This window comes from Oncorhynchus clarkii, chromosome 4, assembly GCF_045791955.1.
Source record: "Oncorhynchus clarkii lewisi isolate Uvic-CL-2024 chromosome 4, UVic_Ocla_1.0, whole genome shotgun sequence".
NCBI classification, from domain to species: Eukaryota; Metazoa; Chordata; class Actinopteri; order Salmoniformes; family Salmonidae; genus Oncorhynchus; species Oncorhynchus clarkii.
In genome coordinates this window covers 35,313,206-35,334,763 of record NC_092150.1, presented here as the reverse complement: position 1 = coordinate 35,334,763, position 21,558 = coordinate 35,313,206, and the positions used below count along the sequence as shown (strand labels likewise).

Here is a 21,558-nt window from a genome sequence, read left to right as displayed (position 1 = left end):
ACAACATTTCGGAGGCGCACAGCGAGGCTACGCTATTGGGTCACTCCCTCCATATGGAGTCTCGGATCACATTTTCAGATCAAGTTTAAATTGGCTTAGTCGTAAATAATTATCTAGTTTATCGTTATTTCCTTTAGAAAATAAAAACAGCCCGTTTATGCGTTATTTGATTTCAGATTCAAATCAAATAAACGAGGAACGACTCTTTACTCGTTTTGTATCTTGTCATCTAATATGACATATTAATTGGGCAAAAAGTACACGGACCTGTAACAAATAATCAAACTGTATTTTGATTCGAACTTTGGCTCAAACTGTGTGAAAACCGATCAACAGCTGGAGGCGTAGCAAGCCACACGATTGAGCTGCCACTGTCTGGTCTCCCTACATATGCTGCATTTAAAACAACTGGGTACTCGGGAAAAATATACCATGTCAAATCATGACGTCAGTGATCTTCTGGTCGGAGCTCTAGACAGAGGCCCGAGCTCCCGACTTTGATGACTGTTCAAATCGATATTTCCCAGTCGGAGCTATTCTTTTCCCCCGAGTTCCCAGTTATTTTGAACGCTCCGAAGTCGGAGATTTCCTAGTTCCCCGTTGTTTTGAACGCGGCATTAACATGACCACCACTGTGCACAGCAAGCAACTGTAGAATTCAACATGGCTGCCTTTCACGGTCAGTAAGGGAGTTATTTTCAAGTCAGAAGCGGATAGTTAGCGTTTCACTATCTAAATCCAGAGAGAAATACATTTTCGTAGCCCGGGCCTCTCAAGCAGACCGCGATGGCTCAGTGCGTACAGTCGGTGCAGGAATTCATCCAGGACTCGTTTGTCCCGATGGTGGCGGTCCTGTGCAGCGAAGATGCGGAGAAAGTGACTCGTAAAAACAACCTGAATTTCTCGGAGCTGCTAAGGCCCTTCTGCCGGTTAACATCCGAAGGTAAGGGCTTTGACACACAACAACTAAACGTTTTTATGCTCAAGACCGACCCATTACACAGAGACATCTTAAACAAAGCTATGTTTGCGGCATTGTGTGTACAATTGTTAACTAGTTAGCTTTAGCATGATGTTGTCCTCTTAGCCAACTAAGCTAACGTTAGCCAATTGCATTTACCGCCGTCACTTAGCTGTGTCAAGTCAAGTGACAGGAAGGACTAACCACCAGTAGCAGACGTGGTGTTGGAACAGGGGCCTTGTCTTGTTTCTTTAATGTGTCACACGATAGGGCCCACTGACACCCAAGATGTCTGCCAGTGTGCGGCTGCAACCGCCTTGAGTGCCTTTGTAACGTTTGTTAGTTCGAATTGCTTTCGTTTCAACGCAGCGGGGAAGAGGCCCACTTCCATTAGGGCCGGGGATGGGAGGGACGACTTGGGAGTTAACTAAGCTTAGCTTGTCATGCTAATTTAGCTAGCTAAATTGCTTAGACACCCTTCCTTGAAGTTGCAGCTATCTGCTTGCTAGCTATATTAGCTGAGCAACGCCCAACAACATTTCACTTAACGTAGCTAGTAAACTCGCTAACTGGCTAAGCAAGATGGATTCTGAGACAGAAATAGACATTCAGTTGAACTTGGATTAAGCAGCCACTAGCCAGAGTGTCTTTGGCTAGAGTAGATGACGGTTGTATTCGTAATTCGGTTTAATGCTGGTTTACCACTGGCATTTAAAACGCTAGATTACTCATGGTCAGACTGACAATCCAATGGCTTGGTTCCACACTCATTATGTAATCTAGCTAGCTAGCTACCAACCCATATCCATCCCATAGGTACCATTATAATATCTTTGCAAAGGGCAAGGCCTACCAATCACATCTAGTGTTTATTTTTGCTATGGCTCAAGTGAAATTGGAAAACCGCCGTGTTTTAAAAACAAGAAGGCTCTAGGTTTTGATTATCAGGCTGTGATAAACTCATAGCCATAAGTGTCATTGCCCGATCATAACCCTAGTTGTCTAATAATGAGTCCTGTCATAGACACAAGGCCCCAAGAGAAGAAGAGGAGCAGGAAACAAGGAGTGGCAATCTCACAAAACTCCAGAGAATAAGCGCTTGGTGTGTGTTTAACTTCCAGCACATTTAATCAAATTTCTGGAGGAATGTGTCCAGATTGTTGACGGGGCTGACTTGGAGGACATCACTGTGAAGAAGTGCCAGAGTGTTTTCCTTAGAGCCTCAAAGTGGATGCCGGTATGGATATCCTTGTCTCATCGTGCACTAGCGACTCCTGTGGCGGGCCTGGCGCAGTGCACGCTGACCAGGTCGCTAGGGGCACGGTGTTTCCTCTGACACATTGGTGCGGCTGGCTTCCGGGTTGGATGCGCGCTGTGTTAAGAAGCAGTGCGGCTTGGTTGGGTTGTGTTTTGGAGGATGCATGGCTTTCGACCTTCGTCTCTCCCGAGCCCGTACGGGAGTTGTAGCGATGAGACAAGATAGTTACTACTAACAATTGGATACCACAAAAAAGAGGGTAAAAAAAATATAAAAAATAAATAATAATATGCAAATTAGCATCAACATCATGCCAAACTACAAATCCCTGCGTGCTGTGTGTCATCTCTAGCTGGCACCTTGGCTAACGGCTATTTTGTCAAACAGTGGCAACTCGTCATTCAGTGCAGGTGGGGCAGAACCCCACTTGTTTTGAGCCCCACCTTTCTAGCCCCCCAAATATATGTCATATTTTTTGCCATTAAGGGTCACACATCAGTTTGCAAACAATGTAAAACATATATTTTTTTGTGCAAAAATTGAGTTAATAAAGCCATATACAAACTTGGTCTCTTTTTTGCTTAAGGCAGCTCCAAAATGCAGGTGTTTCAGCCTAGCCCAGTGCTTTCTGTAGTGGTGGAGCAGCCAGCGGAAGATACGGAGCCTAGGGGTTGGTACTTTCTCTAGTTGCGCCGTGATTGGCTCAGGCTTCTGTCACTCATGGGGATACTATGTCACTGCCAAATCTAAGAGTAGTGCCTGAATATTCAAGCCCCTTGGGTGCTGCCATGGAGTTACATTAGAAGTGCCTTCAAGAAGGTGCACGGTCATTTGCCACATATAACGTGATTTGACGTAATTTTATATCTGTCATACTTTCAAAATATTAGCTAGCCAGCTAGCAGTCATCATGAATCAAGTCAACAATCTACTGGCAAATCTTTTTAAATCCTTTTCATATGAAGATAAATAATAAATAAAATGTCTGTGCTCATTGGCCATTGGACATAAAAATGACACAAGTTGGAAAATCAAATCAAAGTTGTTTTGTCACGTGCGTCGAATACAACAGGTGTAGTCCTTACAGTGAAATGCTTACTTACAGGTCCTTAACCAACAGTGCAATTTTTAAGTAAAAAATAGGTATTAGGTTAACAATACATAAGTAAAGAAATAAAAACAATAGTAAAAAGACAGTGAAAAATAACAGTAGCGAGGCTATATACAGGCACTGGTTAGTCAGGCTAGTTGAGGTAGTATGTACATGTAGGTATAGTTAAAGTGACTGCATATATGATAAATTGAGAGTAGCAGTAGAGTAAAAGAGGGGTTGGTGGGTGGTGGGACACAATGCAGATAGTCCGGGTAGCCAAAGTGTGGGGGCACCGCTTAGTCGGGCTAATTGAGGTAGTATATACATGAATGTATGGTTAAAATGACTATGCATATATGATAAACAGAGAGCAGCAGCTTAAAAGAGGGGTTGGGGGGGGGGCAGTGCAAATCGTCCGGTAGCCGTTTGATTACTTGTTAAGGAGTCTTTACGGCTTGGGGGTAAAAGCAGTTGAGAAGCCTTTTGGTCCTAGACTTGGTGTTCCGGTACCGCTTGCCATGCGGTAGTAGAGAGAACAGGCTATGACTGGGGTGGCTGGGTTCTTTGACCATTTTTAGGGCCTTCCTCTGACACCGCCTGGTGTAGAGGTCCTGGATGGCAGGCAGTTTAGCCCCAGTGATGTCCTGGGCCGTACGCACTACCCTCTGTAGTGCCTTGCAGTCGGAGGCCGAGCAGTTGCCATACCAGGCAGTGATGCAACCAGGACGCTCTCTATGTTGCAGTTGTAGAACCTTTTGAGGATCTGAGGACCCATGCCAAATCTTTTCAGTCTCCTGAGATGGAGTAGTCTTTGTCGTGCCCTCTTCTCGACTGTCTTGGTGTGTTTGGACCATTCTAGTTTGTTGATGTGGACACCAAGGAACTTGGAGCTCTCAACCTGCTCCACTACAGCCCCGTCGATGAGAATGGGGGCATGATCGGTCCTCCTTTTCCTGTAGTCCACATTCATCTCCAATGTCTTGATTATGTTGAGGGATAGGTTCTTATTCTGGCACCACCCGGCCAGGTCGCTGACCTCCTCCCTATCTCATCGTTGTTGGTGATCATGCCTACCACTGTTGTCGTCTGCAAACTTAAGGATGGTTTTGGAGTTGTGCCTGGCCACACAGTCGTGGATGAACAGGGAGTACAGGAGGGGACTGAGCACGCACCCTTGAGGGGCTTCAGTGTTGAGGATCAGTGTGGTGGAGGGTGTTGAATGCTGAGCTGTAGTCATTGAATAGCATTCTCTCTTAGGTGTTCCTTTTGTCCAGGTAGGAAAGGGCAGCGTGGAGTGCAATAGAGTGCATCATCTGTGGGTCTGTTTGGGCGGTATGCAAATTGTAGTGGGTCTAAAGTTTTTGGGGTCATGTTGTTGATGTGAGCCATGACCATCCTTTCAAAGCACTTCATGGCTACAGCCGTGAGTGCTACGGGGTCTGTAGTCTTTTAGGCATGCATGAGAGCATCAGCTCTCATGCATGCCTCAGTGTTGCCTGCCTCAAAGTGAGCATAGAAGTAATTTAGCTTGTCTGGTAGGCTCGTGTCACTGGGCAGCTCGCAGCTGTGTTTCCCTCTTGTTGTCAGTAATAGTTTGCCACATAAGACAAGCGTCGGAGCTGGTGTAGTACAATTCACTCCTAGCCCTGTTTTGGCGCTTTGCCTGTTTGATGTTTTGTATGTGGGCTTAGTAGGATTTCCTATAAACCTCTGGGTTTGAGTCCCGCACCTTGAAAGTGGCAGCTCTACCCTTTAGCTCATTGTGAATGTTGCTTGTAATCCATTGCTTCTGGTTGGGGTATGTACATAGTCACTGTGGGGAACGACGTTCTCGATGCACTTATTGATAAAGCCAGTGACTGATGTGGTGTACTTCTCAATGCCATCGGTAGTATCCCAGAACATGTTCCAGTCTGTGGTAGCAAAACAGTCATGTAGTTTAGCATCTGCTTCATCTGACCACTATAGACCCAGTCACGGGTGCTTTCTGCTTTAATGTTTGCTTGTAAGCAAGAATAAGGAGGATGGAATTGTGGTCAGATTTACCAAATGCAGTGTGAGGGAGAGCTTTATGTGTGTGTGGAGTACAGGTGATCTAGAATTTTTTTCCCTCTGGTTGCGCATTTAACATGTTGATAGAAATGAGGTAAAACTGATTTAAGTTTCCCTGCATGAAAATCCCCGGCCACTAGGAGCGCCACGTCTGGGTGTGCGGTTTCCTGTTTGCTTTCCTTATACAGCTGACTGAGTGAATTCTTAGTGCTAGCATCTCTGTGGTGGTAAATAAACAGCCACAAAAAGTATGGATAAACTCTCTTGGCAAATAGTGTGGTCTACAGTTTATTCTAAGAAACTCTTCTTCAGGTGAGCAGTATCTAGAGACTTCCTTAGATTTCGTGCAGACCCCCCCCCCCCCCCATCTTACTGGAGTGAGTGTGCTGTTCTATCCTACTGGTGCAGCGAATATCCCGCTATCTGAATATCCATGTCATCGATCAGCCACTATTCAGTGAAACATAAGATGTTACAGTTTCTGATGTCCCGTTGGTAGGATATTCGCGATCGTACCTTGTCTAAATTATTGCCCAGTGATTGCATGTTGGCAAGTAATATTGACGGTAACGGCAGCTTTGCCGCTTGCTGTCTGTGGTTCCTTACGAGGCACCCCGCTCTGTGTTCTCTGTACCTGTTTGTCTTTATCTTGGAAATGACGGGCATGTTGGCCTTGTCGGGTGTTCGAAGTAAATCCTGTGGGTCCTGCTTGTTGGAAAAAATATATAATAATAATAATAATAATAATCTTAGTCTAATCTGAGGTGAGTGATATCCAGAAGCTCTTTTTTTTGCCGTAAAATACGGTTTCAGAAACATTATGTATAAAACAAGTTACAAATAATGCAAAAAACCCACATAGTAGCACAATTGGTTAGGTGCCCGTAAAACTGCTGCCATTTCTTCAGGCGCCATTCTACTACTAAAAATGAGTGGTTTGGAAGGAATCAGTGGCTAACTGCAAGCAATTGCAAAGCAAACACTAGCCTTCTATTCATTAGAGTGGATGTGTGGTCCAAGTCTGGATTTAAGGGTCTCTCTCTTCTAAGCTTGTAAGTAAGTAAGCTTCTAATCTGACCTGAAGCTTACTGACGTCATCATGATTTTACTTTTCCGAGTTCCCAGTTGTCTTGAAGGCACCATAAATTCAGAGTATGCCAGAATTTGATGACAACGTTTGCCTCGAAGGACCGTAGTGCCACATTCCACAACGTGAGTCCAAAAATGTCTTGTATGCTTCTGCATAAAATATGTATAATGCGAGGGAGATATGTATACTGTAGCTAAGAAAGTAATACTAAGTGTATGTTGTAAGTTGTTAGTAGCCCATTTGCCTCACCCTAATAATTTGGTCCCGATTCCCTTCCTAATTTCACCTACAGTCGTGGCCAAAAGTTTTGAGAATGACACAAATATTAAGTTTCACAGTCTGCTGCCTCAGTTTGTATGATGGCAGTTTGCATATACTCCAGAATGTTATGAAGAGTGGTCAGATGAATTGCAATTATTTCCAAAGTCCCTCTTTGCCATGCAAATTAACTGAATTCCAAAAAAACATTTCCATTGCATTTCAGCCCTGCCACAAAAGGACCAGCTGACATCATGTCAGTCATTCTCTCATTAACACAGGTGTGAATGTTGACAAGGACAAGCCTGGAGAGGACTCTGACATGCTGATTGAGTTTGAATAACAGACTGGAAGTTTCTGGAATCTGGAATCATTGTTCTTCCTCTGTCAAACATGGTTACCTGCAAGGAAGCACGTGCCATCATCATTGCTTTGCACAAAAAGGGTTTCACAGGCAAGGATATTGCTGCCATTAAGATTGCACCTAAATCAACCATTTATCGGCTCTTCAAGAACTTCAAGGAGAGCGGTTCAATTGTTGTGAAGAAGGCTTCAGGACACCGAAGAAAGTCCAGCAAGGGCCAGGACCGTCTTCTAAAGTTGATTCAGCTGCGGGATCGGGGCACCACCAGTACAGAGCTTGCTCAGGAATGGCAGCAGGCAGGTGTGAGTGCATCTGCACGCACAGTGAGGCGAATACTTTTGGAGGATGGCCTGGTGTCAAGAAGGGCAGCAAAGAAGCTACTTCTCTCCAGGAATAACATCAGGGACAGACTGTTAAACTGCAAAAGGTACAGGGATTGGACTGCTGAGGACTGGGGCAAAGTCATTTTCTCTGATTAACCTTTCCATTCATGTGTGGGGATGCTTCTCAGCCAAGACCGTGGGCTCACTCACAATTTTGCCTAAGAACACAGCCATGAATAAAGAATGGTACCAACACATCTTCCGAGAGCAACCTCTCCCAACCATCCAGGAACAGTTTGTTGACGACCAATGCCTTTTCTAGCATGATGGAGCACCTTGCCATAAGGCAAAAGTGATAACTAAGTGGCTCGGGGAACAAAACATTGGTATTTTGGGTCCATGGCCAGGAAACTCCCCAGACTTGAATCCCATTGAGAACGTGTGGTCAATCCTCAAGAGGCGGGTGGACAAACAAAAACCCACAAATTCTGACAAACTCCAAGCATTGATTATGCAACAATGGGCTGCCATCAGTGTGGCCCAGAAGTTAATTGACAGCATGCCAGGGTGGATTGCAGAGGTCTTGAAAAAGAAGGGTCAACACTGCAAATATTGACTCTTTGCATCAACTTCATGTAATTGTCAATAAAAGCCTTTGACATGCTTGTAAGTATACTTCAGTATTCCATATTAACATATGACAAAAATATCTGAAGACACTGAGGCAACAAACTTTGTGGAAATTAATATTTGTGTCATTCTCAACTTTTGGCCGTGACTGTACTGTTCTGACTTGGTGGTGCACATGTAGCCTGTTTTAGAGAAATGTCATCGAATATTGTAAGAGCTTTCGTTGTCTGCTTATATGCCCCCTTTATTTATCCTATGGTTCTGACTTAATGTACAGGGAGGATACTGTAAGAATGGCACATGTTTGGAATTCTGTCACTGTACATTTCAAAAGTGCTGAACAAATAGTTATATTCACTACGTCCATCCTAGCTCGCCCGTTAATGTCTTAAGACGAAATTTCGGATTGACTCTTATCCGCTCGTCATCCTCTTCTGCCGTAGTTTATACATCTCAAATGCCAGTAGAAAATAGAGGTTGCCCGATTAATCGGAATGGCGGAGTAATTAGGGACGATTTCAAGTTTTCATAACAATCGGTAACCAGCGTTTTTGGGCGCCAATTATGGCCGACTTATATTGCAATCCACGAGGAGACTGTGGCAGGCTGACCACCTGTTACGCGAGTGCAGGCAGCAAGAAGCCGTGCTAAGTTGCTAGCTAGCATTAAACTTATCTTTAAAAAACAAACAATTTTTCTTAACATAATCACTAGTTAACTACACATGGTTGATGATATTACTAGTTTAACTAGCTTGTCTTGCGTTGCATATAATCAATGCGGTGCCTGAAAAAGAGTCAGGGTATGTGCAGCAGTTTGGGTCGCCTGGCTCGTTGCGAACTGTGTGAAGACCATTTCCTCCTAACAAAGACCGTAATTAATTTGCCAGAATTGTACATAATTATGACATAACATTGAAGGTGTAACAGCAATATTTAGACTTAGGGTTGCCACCTGTTTCATTATTTATTTGAGACTAAATTAGTTGTATGTATTATATTAAGGTAAAATAAGTGTTCATTCAGTATTGTTGTAATTGTCTTTATTACATATGTTTTTTTTATCGGTATCTGCTTTTTTTTGGTCTTCCAATAATCATTATTGCCGTTGAAAAATCATAATCTGACCTCTAGTAGAAACCACATTTGTTTAAGCAAGTCAGCAATATCAGCAATGTATTTTTTTTTAAAGCCATTAAATGAGGCTGAATGAACTTTTTCACTTCCAGAAAGGCTCTGCTGATAGCCAGGTGTAGCAGTGGTAAGGTGTTGGAACTCTACTGTTGGGACAGCTTTATGTAGGCCCTAACAGTGTGGGTGCTGTTTGTCACCGTTATAGTGCAATTAATGTGTTGGTTCGTGTTGTGGTATGGGTTTACTGGCATGCATCTAACCAAGATTTACATGATAAAATCACCACTGGTGTCAACTTAAAACACAGCCCTTATTTAAAGTGTTTCTGAAATCCCCTATGCAGTATAACAATTAGAACCATTTCTGTGTTTGACCCCTAGGTTTTATGGGTATTATGACTCATACTGTGGTACTCTATTTGCGCCGGCTGTCGGTTAAACTCCTTTTCGGCTACATTTTCCACTAAGCTACTTTTCAGTTTAGTTTCAATTCGCTAGTCCCTTGTGCCCTCTCCTGCTAGAATGAATTATATGCATCTTCTAGCAATCTATTGATTGGATAGGTGCCTGTCAGTCACAAAGCGACCGATGACAGGGAAACACAGCAGAGAGGAAGAGTGAGGTTACACTTCTGCCAACAATCTGTCCAAAAATAAGCCCAATGCGTTTCTATGGGCTTATTTTAGTCTGTGTGTTCACAAATCCACCAATTTGTGTAGGCGTTTGTAATGATGATAAATGAAAGGCTTTCCTAAAAACCTTCTCAATGAAATGTTAACTACAAAGTAGCCCATGCTTACCTGGCAGAATGCTATGATTATTTTCATCAATCTAGTGGGTATTTGCTTTGCAAACTCTACAATCACATGTGAGCTACAAAAATACTGCTTAACAGCTTCTTGCTAAGTGCACACTTGAATTAAAGGGTAACTACACGTAATAGATCTACATTTACCAGATTTTTCCCCCCAGACCTCAAGTGGTTTGATGATGTGATTTAAGCATTGTTTTGGACTTATAACATCCATTTCTTTTTAATTTAATTTTCTATTAAAAAGTGTGATTTTGAGAGGAAAAACCTTAAAAAAAACCCCGAAACCTTTCATTTATTTTTCAAGACAATGTCTTGAATGTCTAAGTCCAGGCTATTTACTTCCCTTTTCTGTTTTAATAAAAGGCATCATTTGAAACATAAACGTTGTAGCAATTCATATTTTGCAGTAAATAAGACTAACTGATGAAAGAGGGGGGAATAAACAACTGATATTTTGGTGTTCAAGTGTGGGTGGGGTTAAATGTGGAATGCCTGGTCAAGTGCACAGCCAACACTTCATGTCCTTTCAAAGAGGTCACCCTTCTAACTCCATTATATGAATCTATTAATTAATGTATTAATTGCTGCCCAAACCTTGCCACAGTGCCAAAGGTAAGATTTCTCAATTTCTGTATAATATTTAGTGTGTATAGACTAATGAATGAACTCCTTTTACTGTAAATGTTTAGCTCACTGATAAATCTTAGCTAACAATTGTTAATCTTGTTAAATTATGCTATACAGTGAAAACAACCGTATCTATTGCTAGACTAGAGATATGCCCTAGCTATAGTTAGTCATTGGTTGCACATCTAACTAGCTGGAATGAAGCAAGGGTATGAATAGTAGACATACAAGTGTATCCGTTCACTGTTTACAACAGGTTTTCAGCTACCCAGACCTGTCTGAGCAGCCTGATGGGGTGCCGTCGGTTTGTCCAGTTTACACCTGTGCTAATCTGTGCGTGTATAGCAATGGAATTAAACATCCAACCAATGCATCAAGTGTTGTGCTGTAGGTCCACCACACACTCGAAGGGTTGTGGGGTCCTGTCCAGAAACAACCCCTAGACCTAGACACTTGTTGAGATCTGAGACAATTGGACAAGTGTAAACAAAATTCCACCAAGCCTGTCAGAGGGTAAGGTGGCGCGCTCAGTGTCACCACCCATCAATCCCTCTCAGATCTTACAAGTTTCTCGAAACTGGGCAGTAGGGGTTGTTTCTGGACAGGCCAAGGGTATTATGGTAGCTCAGTCAATCTGGCACTGTCAAAAAACATGAATAGTTGTCGTACTTCGTCTGTCCTTGGGAGAATCTCAATTGCAATTCCTTGTTTCATTGCATCCTCTCTCCTCGTCTCCTCCTCAAAACCCTTTGAATGAGAAGTTCCCTCCCCTCTCACCTTCTTATCCAATGGGTTTTGAGAAGGAGAGAGGATGTGAGGAATGAAGGAAATGCAATTGAGATTCTCTCCCCTTGTTTCCACCATTCATCACCTCCTTCTCATAGCACATGGGAGAGGGAAGGTTCCTCCCCTTAGGCTCCAATGCACTTTCAAGTAGAGGCAAGTTGTGGAGGGACATGGACAAAGGAAGCAAGAATGTGATGTCTAGTTTTCTCACACACACGCGCTGCTTGAAGAGTTTACTGATTAGCCAAATTATAATTTAATTATTGGTTATTTTCAATGATTTTTTTGGGACAGAACCCATTGTATCATATGAACTATAGAAATGCTGTTTTTCTTTTGGATTCTTCTGGGAGGTTTAGCATGGCTGTAAATGATAGAGAAGTTGACTATTTGAAGCACAACTAGACTTGGCAACTAGGCATGTCCATGGGACATTTTGGAGTTTTGGCCTCATTGTGCCTATCGAGACTCTTATTCCGGTAACTACACATGTGAAGCTGTAAGAAAATCCTATTTAAATGTATGTCATACCTTTTTGAAATGTTCACTGTGATGTTACATGTTTTCCTATTGATGGATAGAAATACCTATTACAGATAGAATAAAGGCATTAGAATGAACCAGAGGCTGCCACAATAAACATCACACCGGTTGCAAGCCTCCCTGGACCACGCTGGGCTGGGGGCACTGGCTGGCTACTCTTTCTATTTGCTGGCTGCTCTGTTCTTGTGGAAAACACTACTACCATAAGTTACATGGCCATTTGCTACTACAACCTCGCATGAACAAAGCTTTATTTAGCCAAATATCATATATGCGAATGCCAATAAGTGTTTTTTTTTGGGAGGGGGGGCATATGTGAGACTCGGTGCATGCTCAGTTGTCCGGTTGTACTCACCCATGATAATGTTAGCGGTAGTCAAAAGTATTTAGCCATAGGCCCTAGGTCTTGTTTAACACTTAATTTGATCTCTGTCCATAGGTTAGTTTATGTAAGGGACTCTTATGTTTCATATATAGGCCTAAACATCTTCACTGACATTATCAAACTAACCACATCCCCTTCCTTTTTTTTGTCCAGTGTTTCCAGATGTCTGAAATATATGTAATTACTTACAATATGAGTGAAATTGTTTTCCTTCCAAAAATTGGTAATTATGTTAAAAGGCAGCTTTTGTGTTGGAAAGGGTGTACCCCAACAACCAAATGGTGGGGTGTATACTGGTCATTAACAATATTCATGCATTTAGACCGTTGATTGGCCATGTCGTCCTTCTCAGGAGTATGATGTCATACTTTGAGGAAATGTTTTAGGTGGGGCACTTTAAGTGTTTTTCTTTTGGGGGGGGGGGGGGGGGGGGGGTTCTCCTAATTATGCATTGGCCACATTCGACTAGTCAATAACTCAAACCCAAATAAAGTTAACAGAATATTAACTTTTTTTAAAGTGAGATTTAAACTGGACAGTTAATTTAAAATCTGACTGACTATATACAGTGGCAAGAGGAATTATGTGAACCTCTTGGAATTACAGTGAGGGGAAAAAAGTATTTGATCCCCTGCTGATTTTGTATGTTTGCCCACTGACAAAGAAATTCAGTCTATAATTTTAATGGTAGGTATATTTGAACAGTGAGAGACAGAATAACAACAAAAAAATCCAGAAAAACGCATGTCAAAAATGTTATAAATTAATTTGTATTTTAATGAGGGAAATAAGTATTGCCTGATTCCTCGAACAAAAGATATCTCAGAAGACCGAATATTAAGAATTGTTTACTTGCATAAAGATTGGTACGTGTTACAAAATTATCTCAGAAAAGCCTTGATGTTCATCAGTCCACGGTAAGACAAAATTGTCAAAAATTGAGAAAGTGCTCAATGCTCAATGAGGATAAGAAGAATCCTAGAGTGTCAGCTAAAGACACAGAAATCTCTGGAACACGCACACCTCTGTTGACGAGTCTACGATACGTAAAACACTAAACAAGAATGGTGTTCATGGGAGGACACCACGGAAGAAGCCACTGCTGTCCAAAAAAAACCCATTGCTACACGTCTGAAGTTTGCAAAAGTGCACCTGAATGTTTCACAGTGCTACTGGCAAAATATTCTGTGGACCGATGATACTACAGTTGTGTTGATGGGAAGGAACACACAACAATGTGGAGGGAAAAAGGCACAGCACACCAACATCAAAACCTCATCCTAACTCTGAAGCATGGCGGAGGGAGCATCATGGTTTGTGGCTGCTTTACTGCCTCGGGGCCTGGATCGTTTGCTATCAGCAACAGAAAAATGAATTCCCAAGTTTATCAAGACAGCCTTACATTCTCCTGCAAATATCTGTCCTCCAATTGAAGCTCAACAGAAGTTGGGTGATGCAACAGGACAACGACCCAAAACACAGAAGTTAATCAACAACCGAATGACTCCAACAGAAGAAAATACGCCTTCTGGTGTGGCCCAGTCAGATTCTTGTCCTCAACCCGATTGAGATGCTGTGATCAAGAGAGCAGTTCACACCAGACATCCTAAGAATATTGCTGAACTGAAAGTTTTGTAATGGTCCAAAATTCCTCCTGACCATTGTGCAGGTCTGGTCCAAAACTACAGAAAACATTTGGTTGAGGCTATTGCTGCCAAAGGAAGGTCAACCAGTTTTAAGGGTGCACATACTTTTTCCACCCTGCACTGTGAATGTTTACATGGTGTGTTCAATAAAGACATGAAAACGTATAATTGTTTATTAGTTTTTGCAGACTTTGTCTATTGTTGTGACCTAGATGAAGATCAGATCAAATTTATGCAGAAATTTGGGTATTTCCAAAGGGTTCACATGCTTTCTCTTGCCACTGTATGTGTTTCAGCATGTTCGATTGGATCAGTTTTAAACAATACGTTATTTTGAGATGCAAGATCACTGATTCTATACAGTCAATATAGTCTATCTCAAACACACACTTTCTGTCTCTTAGGTCACATGAGGGATCCCAGCAACCAGGTGCAGGTGGTGAAGAACCTTCGCATCAGTGTCAACAACGTGGTGACACGCCCTTCTGTCCCTTCCTCCGGTGTCCCTGGCCATGCCCACCGACGGCTGCTCAGCGAGGTGGTGTTGACATGCCAACCGGCTGAGGGTGGTGTTGCCAATGTCATTACTGCTGGTGACTATGATCTCAATATTAGTGGTGAGTATATCGAGAAGCGGGTACGAGGGTGGGTTTAGAAGCAGGAGAAAGGGCAAGGGATGGACAGAGCAACAAGAAATGGCAAAAAAAGAGGTGATGGAGAGAGTGAAAGGGAGAGAAGACATGGGGTACATTCGATTAGTTGCAGTGGTTTCAGAAAGTATTCACAGCCCTTGACTTTTTCCACTTTTTGTTACAAGTTGGGATTTAATTGCCTTTTTTTGGTCAACGATCTACACAAAATACTAATGTCAAGGTGGAAGAAAAATTATAACATTTGTAAAAAATAAAATCTTTGTTACATAACTATTCAACACCCCTGAGTACATGTTAGAATCTCCTTTGGCAATGATAACAACCAAGTCTTTCTGGGTCTCTAAGAGCTTTTCACACCTGCAACATTTGCCTATTTATTATTTTCTAAATTCATCAAGCTCTGTCAAATTGGTTGTTGATCATTGTTGGACAATAATTTTCACGTTTTGCCATAGATTTTCAAGTAGATTCAAGTCAACTGTAACTCGGAAACTAAGGAACACTCACGGTCTTCTTGGTCAGCAACTCCAGTGTAGATTTGGCCTTGTGTTTTAGGTTATTGTCCTGCTGAAAAGTGAATTCATCTCACAGTTTCTGGTTGACAGCAGACTGAACCAGGTTTTCCTCTAGAATATATGCATGTGTTTAGCTTATTCCGTCTTTTTTTTTTATCCTGAAAAACGACCTAGACCTTAACGATTACAAGCATACCTGTAACATGATGCAGCCACCACTACGCTTGAAAATATGGAGAGTTGTACTCTGTATTATGTTGTATTGGATTTGCCCCAAACATAACACTTTGTATTCGGGTACAGGCTTCCTCCGTTTCACTGTCAATTAGGTTAGTGTTGTGGAGTAACTACAATGTTATTGATCCATCCTCAGTTTTCTCCTTTCACATCCATTAAACTCTGTAAATGTTTTAAAGTCACTATTGCCCTTATGGTGAAATCCCTGAGTGGTTGTTTTCCTTCCGCTCAAGCAACTGAGTTAGGAAGGACGCCTGAGTCTTTGTCGTGACTGGGTGTATATATATATTTTTTTAAATAAAAAAATAAATCAATTAGGGTGTGGATCAGCTTTAATGTTGTGGACAGAAGATTGCTTCTGTCAATGTAATTGTTTGCATTACCAATCCCCCATATGAAATGCTTACTTATAAGCCCTTAACCAGCAGTGCAGTTCAAGAAAAGTTAAGAAAATATTTACCAAGTAGACTGAAATATAAAAAGTAACACAATAAGAATAACAATGAGGTTATATACAGGGGGCACCGGTACCGAGTCAGTGTGCGGGGGGGTACAGGTTAGTTGAGGTAATTTGTACATGTAGGTGGGGGTGAAGTGACTATGCATAGATGATAAACAGAGAGTAGCAGCATTGTACAAAAGGGGTAGGAGTCAATGTAAGTTGTCCGGTGGCGATTTTATAAATTGTTCAGCAGTTTTATTGCTTGGGGGTAGAAGCTGTTGAGGAGCCTCTTGGTCCTAGACCTAGCGCTCTGGTACCGCTTGCCGTGTGGTAGCAGAGAAAACAGTGTATAACTTGTGTGTCTGGAGTCTCTGACAATTTTATGGGCTTTCCTCTGACACCCCCTATTATATAGGTCCTGGATGGCAGGAAGCTGGGCCCCAGTGATATACCCGGCCGTTCGCACTACCCTCTGTAGTGCCTTATGGTCAGATGCCGAGCAGCTGCCATACCAGGCTGTGATGTAACCGGTCACGATGCTCTCGATGGTGCAGCTGTAGAAACTTTTGTGGATCTGAGGACTCCTGAGGGGGAAAAGGTTTTGTCGTGCCCTCTTCATGACTGTCTTGGTATGTTTGGACTAGAGGTCGACTGATTTATGATTTTTCAATACCGATATCGATTTTATTGGAGAACCTAAAAAGCCGATACCGATTTAATTGGCCAATTTAATAAAATAAAAAATGTATTTGTAATAATGACAATTACAACAATACTGAATGAACACTTATTTTAACTTCTTGCTCCTACTTGAGACGCAGATGTCTCAAGTAGACACCTGGAAATGCAAATGCGCTACGCTAAATGCTAAATGTACTCGTTAAAACTCAAACGTTCATCAAAATGCACATGCAGGGTATTGAATTAAAGCTACACTCGTTGTGAACCTAGCCAACAAGTCAGATTTTTAAAATGCTTTTCGGCGAAAGCATGAGAAGCTATTATCTGATAGCATGCAACACCCCAAAATGGCTGAATGCGACGTAAACAAAGATTTAGCGTAGCCGGCGCTACACAAAACGCAGAAATAAAATATAAAACATTCATTACCTTTGACGAGCTTCTTTCTTGGCACTCCTATATGCCCCATAAACATCACTATTGGGTCTTTTCTTCGTTTAAATCGGTCCATATATACCCAAAATAGCTTTCTATGGAAGCTGTGTAATTCAGAAAAAAACATTGTTTTAAAACGCAGCGTCATTTTTTAAAATTAAAAAAGTCGACGATAAACTTTCACAAAACACTTCGAAATACTTTTGTAATCCAACTTTAGGTATTAGTAAACGTTTATAATCTATCAAAATGATTACAGGGTGATGTGTATTCAATAGCTCCTCGTCTTCAAATCAATGGCTGAAAATGTGCACTTCACAACATCCTGGCGGAGACCGGAAGAAATTGAATCCAGTTAGTTGGATTTACCAACAAAAAACTCCCTGGAAAATGACGACAATGGCGACATCGTGTGGAATCTGTAGGAATTGCATGCAGGTCCATAATTAATTTTGTGCCCTTTTAACAACCCATAAAAGTGACGCATGGAAATTATTTTTAGCTTTCAGAAAGCAGTTTTTCTTGCGCTTTTCGATGAAACACACGATCTGTTATAGTCACAGCCGTGATTTAACCAGTTTTAGAAACTTCAGAGTGTTTTCTATCCACACATACTAATCATATGCATATACTATATTCCTGGCATGAGTAGCAGGATGCTGAAAAGTTGCGCGATTTTTAACAGAATGTTCGAAAAAGGAGGGGGTAGGATGAAGAGGTTTCTTAATATAATACATCAATAAAATCAATTTAGCCTCAAGTAGATAATGAAACATGTTCAATTTGGTTTAAATAATGCAAAAACAAAGTGTTGGAGAAGAAAGTAAAAGTGCAATGTGTGCCATGTAAGAAAGCTAACGTTTCAGTTCCTTGCTCAGAACATGAGAACATATGAAAGCTGGTGGTTCCTTTTAACATGAGTCTTCAATATTCCCAGGTAAGAAGTTTTAGGTTGTAGTTATTATAGGACTAATTCCCTCTATACCATTTGTATTTCATTAACCTTTGACTATTGGATGTTCTTATAGGCACTTTAGTATTGCCAGTGTAACAGTATAGCTTCAGTCCCTCTCCTCGCTCCTCCCTGGGCTCGAACCAGCAACACAACGACAACAGCCACGACATCGAAGCGTTACCCATGCAGAGCAAGGGAAACAACCACCCCACAAGGCTCAGAGAGAGTGAAGTTTGAAATGCTATTAGCGCGTGCTAACTAGCCAGCAATTTCACTTCGGTCACACCAGCCTCATCTCGGGAGTTGATAGGTTTGAAGTCATAAACAGCGCAATGCTTGATGCACAATGAAGAGCTGCTGGCAAAATGCACGAAAGTGCTGTTTGAATTAATGTTTAAGCGCCTGCTTCTGCCTACCACCGCTCAGTCAGATACGTAGATACTTGTATGCTTGTATGCTCAGTCAGATTATATGCAACACAGGAAAAGCTACATAATATCTAGTAATATCATCAACCATGTGTAGTTAACTAGTGATTATGATTGTTTTTTATAAGATAAGTTTAATGCTAGCTAGCAACTTACCTTGGCTTACTGCATTTGCGTAACAGGCAGTCTCCTTGTGGAGGTCAATGAGAGGCAGGTCGTTATTGCGTTGGACTAGTTAACTGTAAGGTTGCAAGGATGGATCCCCCGAGCTGACAATGTGAAAATCTGTCTTTCTGCCCCTGAACGAGGCAGTTAACCCCCTAGGTCGTCATTGTTCTTAACTGACTTGCCTAGTTAAATAAAGGTGTAAAAAAATATATATATATAAAAAAAGAATTGGCAAATCGGTGCCCTAATTAATCGGCCATTCCAATTAATCGGTCGACTTCTAGTTTGGACCATGATAGTTTGTTGGTGATGTGGACACCAAGGGACTTGAAACTCTCGACCCGCTCCACTACAGCCCCGTCGATGAGATTAGGGGCCTGTTCGGCCCGACTTTTCCTGTAGTCCGCGATCAGCTCCTTCGTCTTGCTCACATTGAGGGAGAGGTTGTTGTCCTGGCACCACACTGCCAGTTCTCTGACCACCTCCCTGTAGGCCGTCTAATCGTTGTCGGTGATCCGGCCTACCACAGTTGTCGTCAGCAATCTTAATGATGATGTTGGAGTTGTTTGGCCACTCAGTCATGGGTGAACAGGGAATACAGGAGGACACTAAGTACACACCCCTGAGGTGCCCCAGTGTTAAGGATCAGCGTGGCAGACACGTTGCCTACTCTTACCACCTGGGGGCGGCCCGTCAGGAAGTCCAGGATCCAGTTGCAGAGGGACGTGTTTAGTCCCAGGTTCCTTAGCTTAGTGATGCGCTTTGTGGACACTGGTGTTGAACGCTGAGCTGTAGTCAATGAACAGCATTCTCACATAGGTGTTCCTTTTGTCCAGGTGAGAAAGGGCAGTGTGGAGTGCAATAGAGATTGCATCATCTGTGGATCTGTTGGTGTGGTATGCGAATTGGAGTGGGTCTAGGGTGTCCGGGAGGATGCTGTTGATGTGAGCCATGACCAGCCTTTTAAAGCACTTCATGGCTACCGTTGTGGTAATCATTTAGGAAGGTTACCTTCGCTTCCTTGTGCACAGGAAACTATGGTGGTCTGCTTGAAACATGTTGGTATTACAGACTCGGCCAGGGAGAGGTTGAAAATGTCAGTGAAGACACTTGCCAGTTGGTCCGCGCATGCTTTGAGTACCCGTCCTGGTAATCCGTCTGGCCCAGCGGCTTTGAATGTTGACCTGTTGAAAGGTTTTGTTCACATCGGCTGCCGAGAGGGTTATCACACAGTCATCCAGAACAGCTGGTGCTCTCGTGCATACTTCATTGTTGCTTGCCTCGAAGCAAGCATAAAAGGCATTTAGCTTGTCTGGTAGGCTAACGTCACTGGGCAGCTCGCGTCTGTGTTTGCCTTTGTAGTCCGTAATAGTTTTCAAGCCCTGCCACATCCGACGAGCGTCAGAGCATGTGTCTAAATCCTGTATTGACCCTTTGCTTGTTTGATGGTTCTTCTGAGTGCATAGCGGGATTTCTTATAAGTGCCTGGATTAGTCTCCCCCTCCTTGGAAGCTCTAGCCTTTAGCTCGATGCAGATGTTGCCTGTAATCCATGGCTTCCGGTTGGGATATGTATGTACAGTCACTGTGGAGACAATGTCATCGATGCACTTATTGATGAAGCCGATGACTGAGGTGGTGTATTCCTCAATGCCTTTGGATGATTCTCAAACATATTCCAGTCTGTGCTAGCAAAACAGTCCTGTAGTGTAGCAGCTGCGTCATCTGACCACTTCCTTATTGAGTGAGTCATTGGTACTTCCTGCTTTAGTTTTCGCTTGTAAGCAGGAATCAGGAGGATTTTATTGTGGTCAGATTTTCCAAATGGAGGGCAGGGGAGAGCTTTGTATGCATATCTGTGTGTGGAGTAAAGGTGGTCTGATTTTTTTTTCTCTGGTTGCACATGTGACATGCTGGTAAAAATTTGCTGAAACTGATTTAAGTTTGCCTGCATTAAAGTCCCCGGCCGCTAGGAGCGCCACTTCTGGGTGAGCGTTTTCTTCTTTGCTTATGGCCTTATAGAGTTGGTTGAGAGTGTTCTTAGTGCCAGAATCCGTTCTGCGGTGTTAAATAGACTGCTATGAATAATATAGATGAGACCTCTCTTGGTAGATAGTGTGGTCTACAGCTTATCATTAGGTACTCTACCTCAGGCGAGCAATACCTTGAGACTTCTTTAATATTAGACATCGCGCACCAGCTGTTATTGACAAATAGACACACCACCCCTCGTCTTACCAGAGGTAGCGTCTCTGTTCTGCTGGTGCATGGAAAATCCCACTAGCTCTGTATTGTGGCTGAACGACGATATGGACGTCTCGGTGAAATATAAGATGTTATCGTTTTTTATTTCCCATTGGTAATGTCATCTTAATCGTAGGTTATACATTTTATCATCCAATGATTGCACGTTAGCAAGAAGATCGATCTGCGGCCCCTTTTCCTGCGTACATACTGTACCCGATACCATCTACTGTATCTTGCCTATGCTGCTCTGTACCATCACTCATTCATATATCCTTATGTACATATTCTTTATCCCCTTACACTGTGTACAAGACAGCTACTGTACTTTGGAATTGTTAGTTAGATTACTTGTTATTACTGCATTGTCGGAACTAGAAGCACAAGCATTTCGCTACACTCGCATTAACATCTGCTAACCATGTGTATGTGACAAATAAAATTTGATTTGATTTGATTTGATTTGTCTTTTCTTCACACAATAGGCGGGGATCTGGGCCTGTTCAGGATATCCTTCTATGAAGGCTATTCCATGTGAGAAATTGCCAGAACCTGAAGATCTCGTACAACGCTGTGTACTACTCCCTTCACAGAACAGAGCGTACTGGCTCTAACCAGAATAGAAAGAGTGGGAGGCACCGGTGCACAACTGAGCAAGAGGACAAGTATATTAGAGTGTCTAGTTTGAGAATCAGACACCTCACAAGTCCTCAACTGGCAGCTTCATTAAATAGTACCTGCAAAACACCAGTCTCAACGTCAACAGTGAAGAGGCGACTCCAGGATGCTGGCACTCTTCTTTCTATTCTGGTTGCGCTGTTCTGTGAAGGGAGTAGTAC

General features: G+C 42.5%; 1 protein-coding gene across 2 annotated transcripts in view; it reads left to right on the top strand.

Annotated features, from left to right (window-relative positions):
- The first annotated feature begins 442 nt into the window (after positions 1-442).
- LOC139406754 (trafficking protein particle complex subunit 8-like) overlaps positions 443-21,558 on the top strand; it is an 86,359-nt gene continuing 65,243 nt past the window's right edge. The window contains exons 1-2 of one of the 2 annotated variants that reach the window (XM_071149755.1): positions 443-943; positions 14,367-14,579. In XM_071149755.1, the coding sequence (XP_071005856.1) occupies positions 787-943; positions 14,367-14,579 (370 nt within the window). In that variant the 5' untranslated portion in view covers positions 443-786. The remainder of the gene's footprint in view (positions 944-14,366; positions 14,580-21,558) is intronic. The other variant, XM_071149754.1, reaches the window with a different exon arrangement.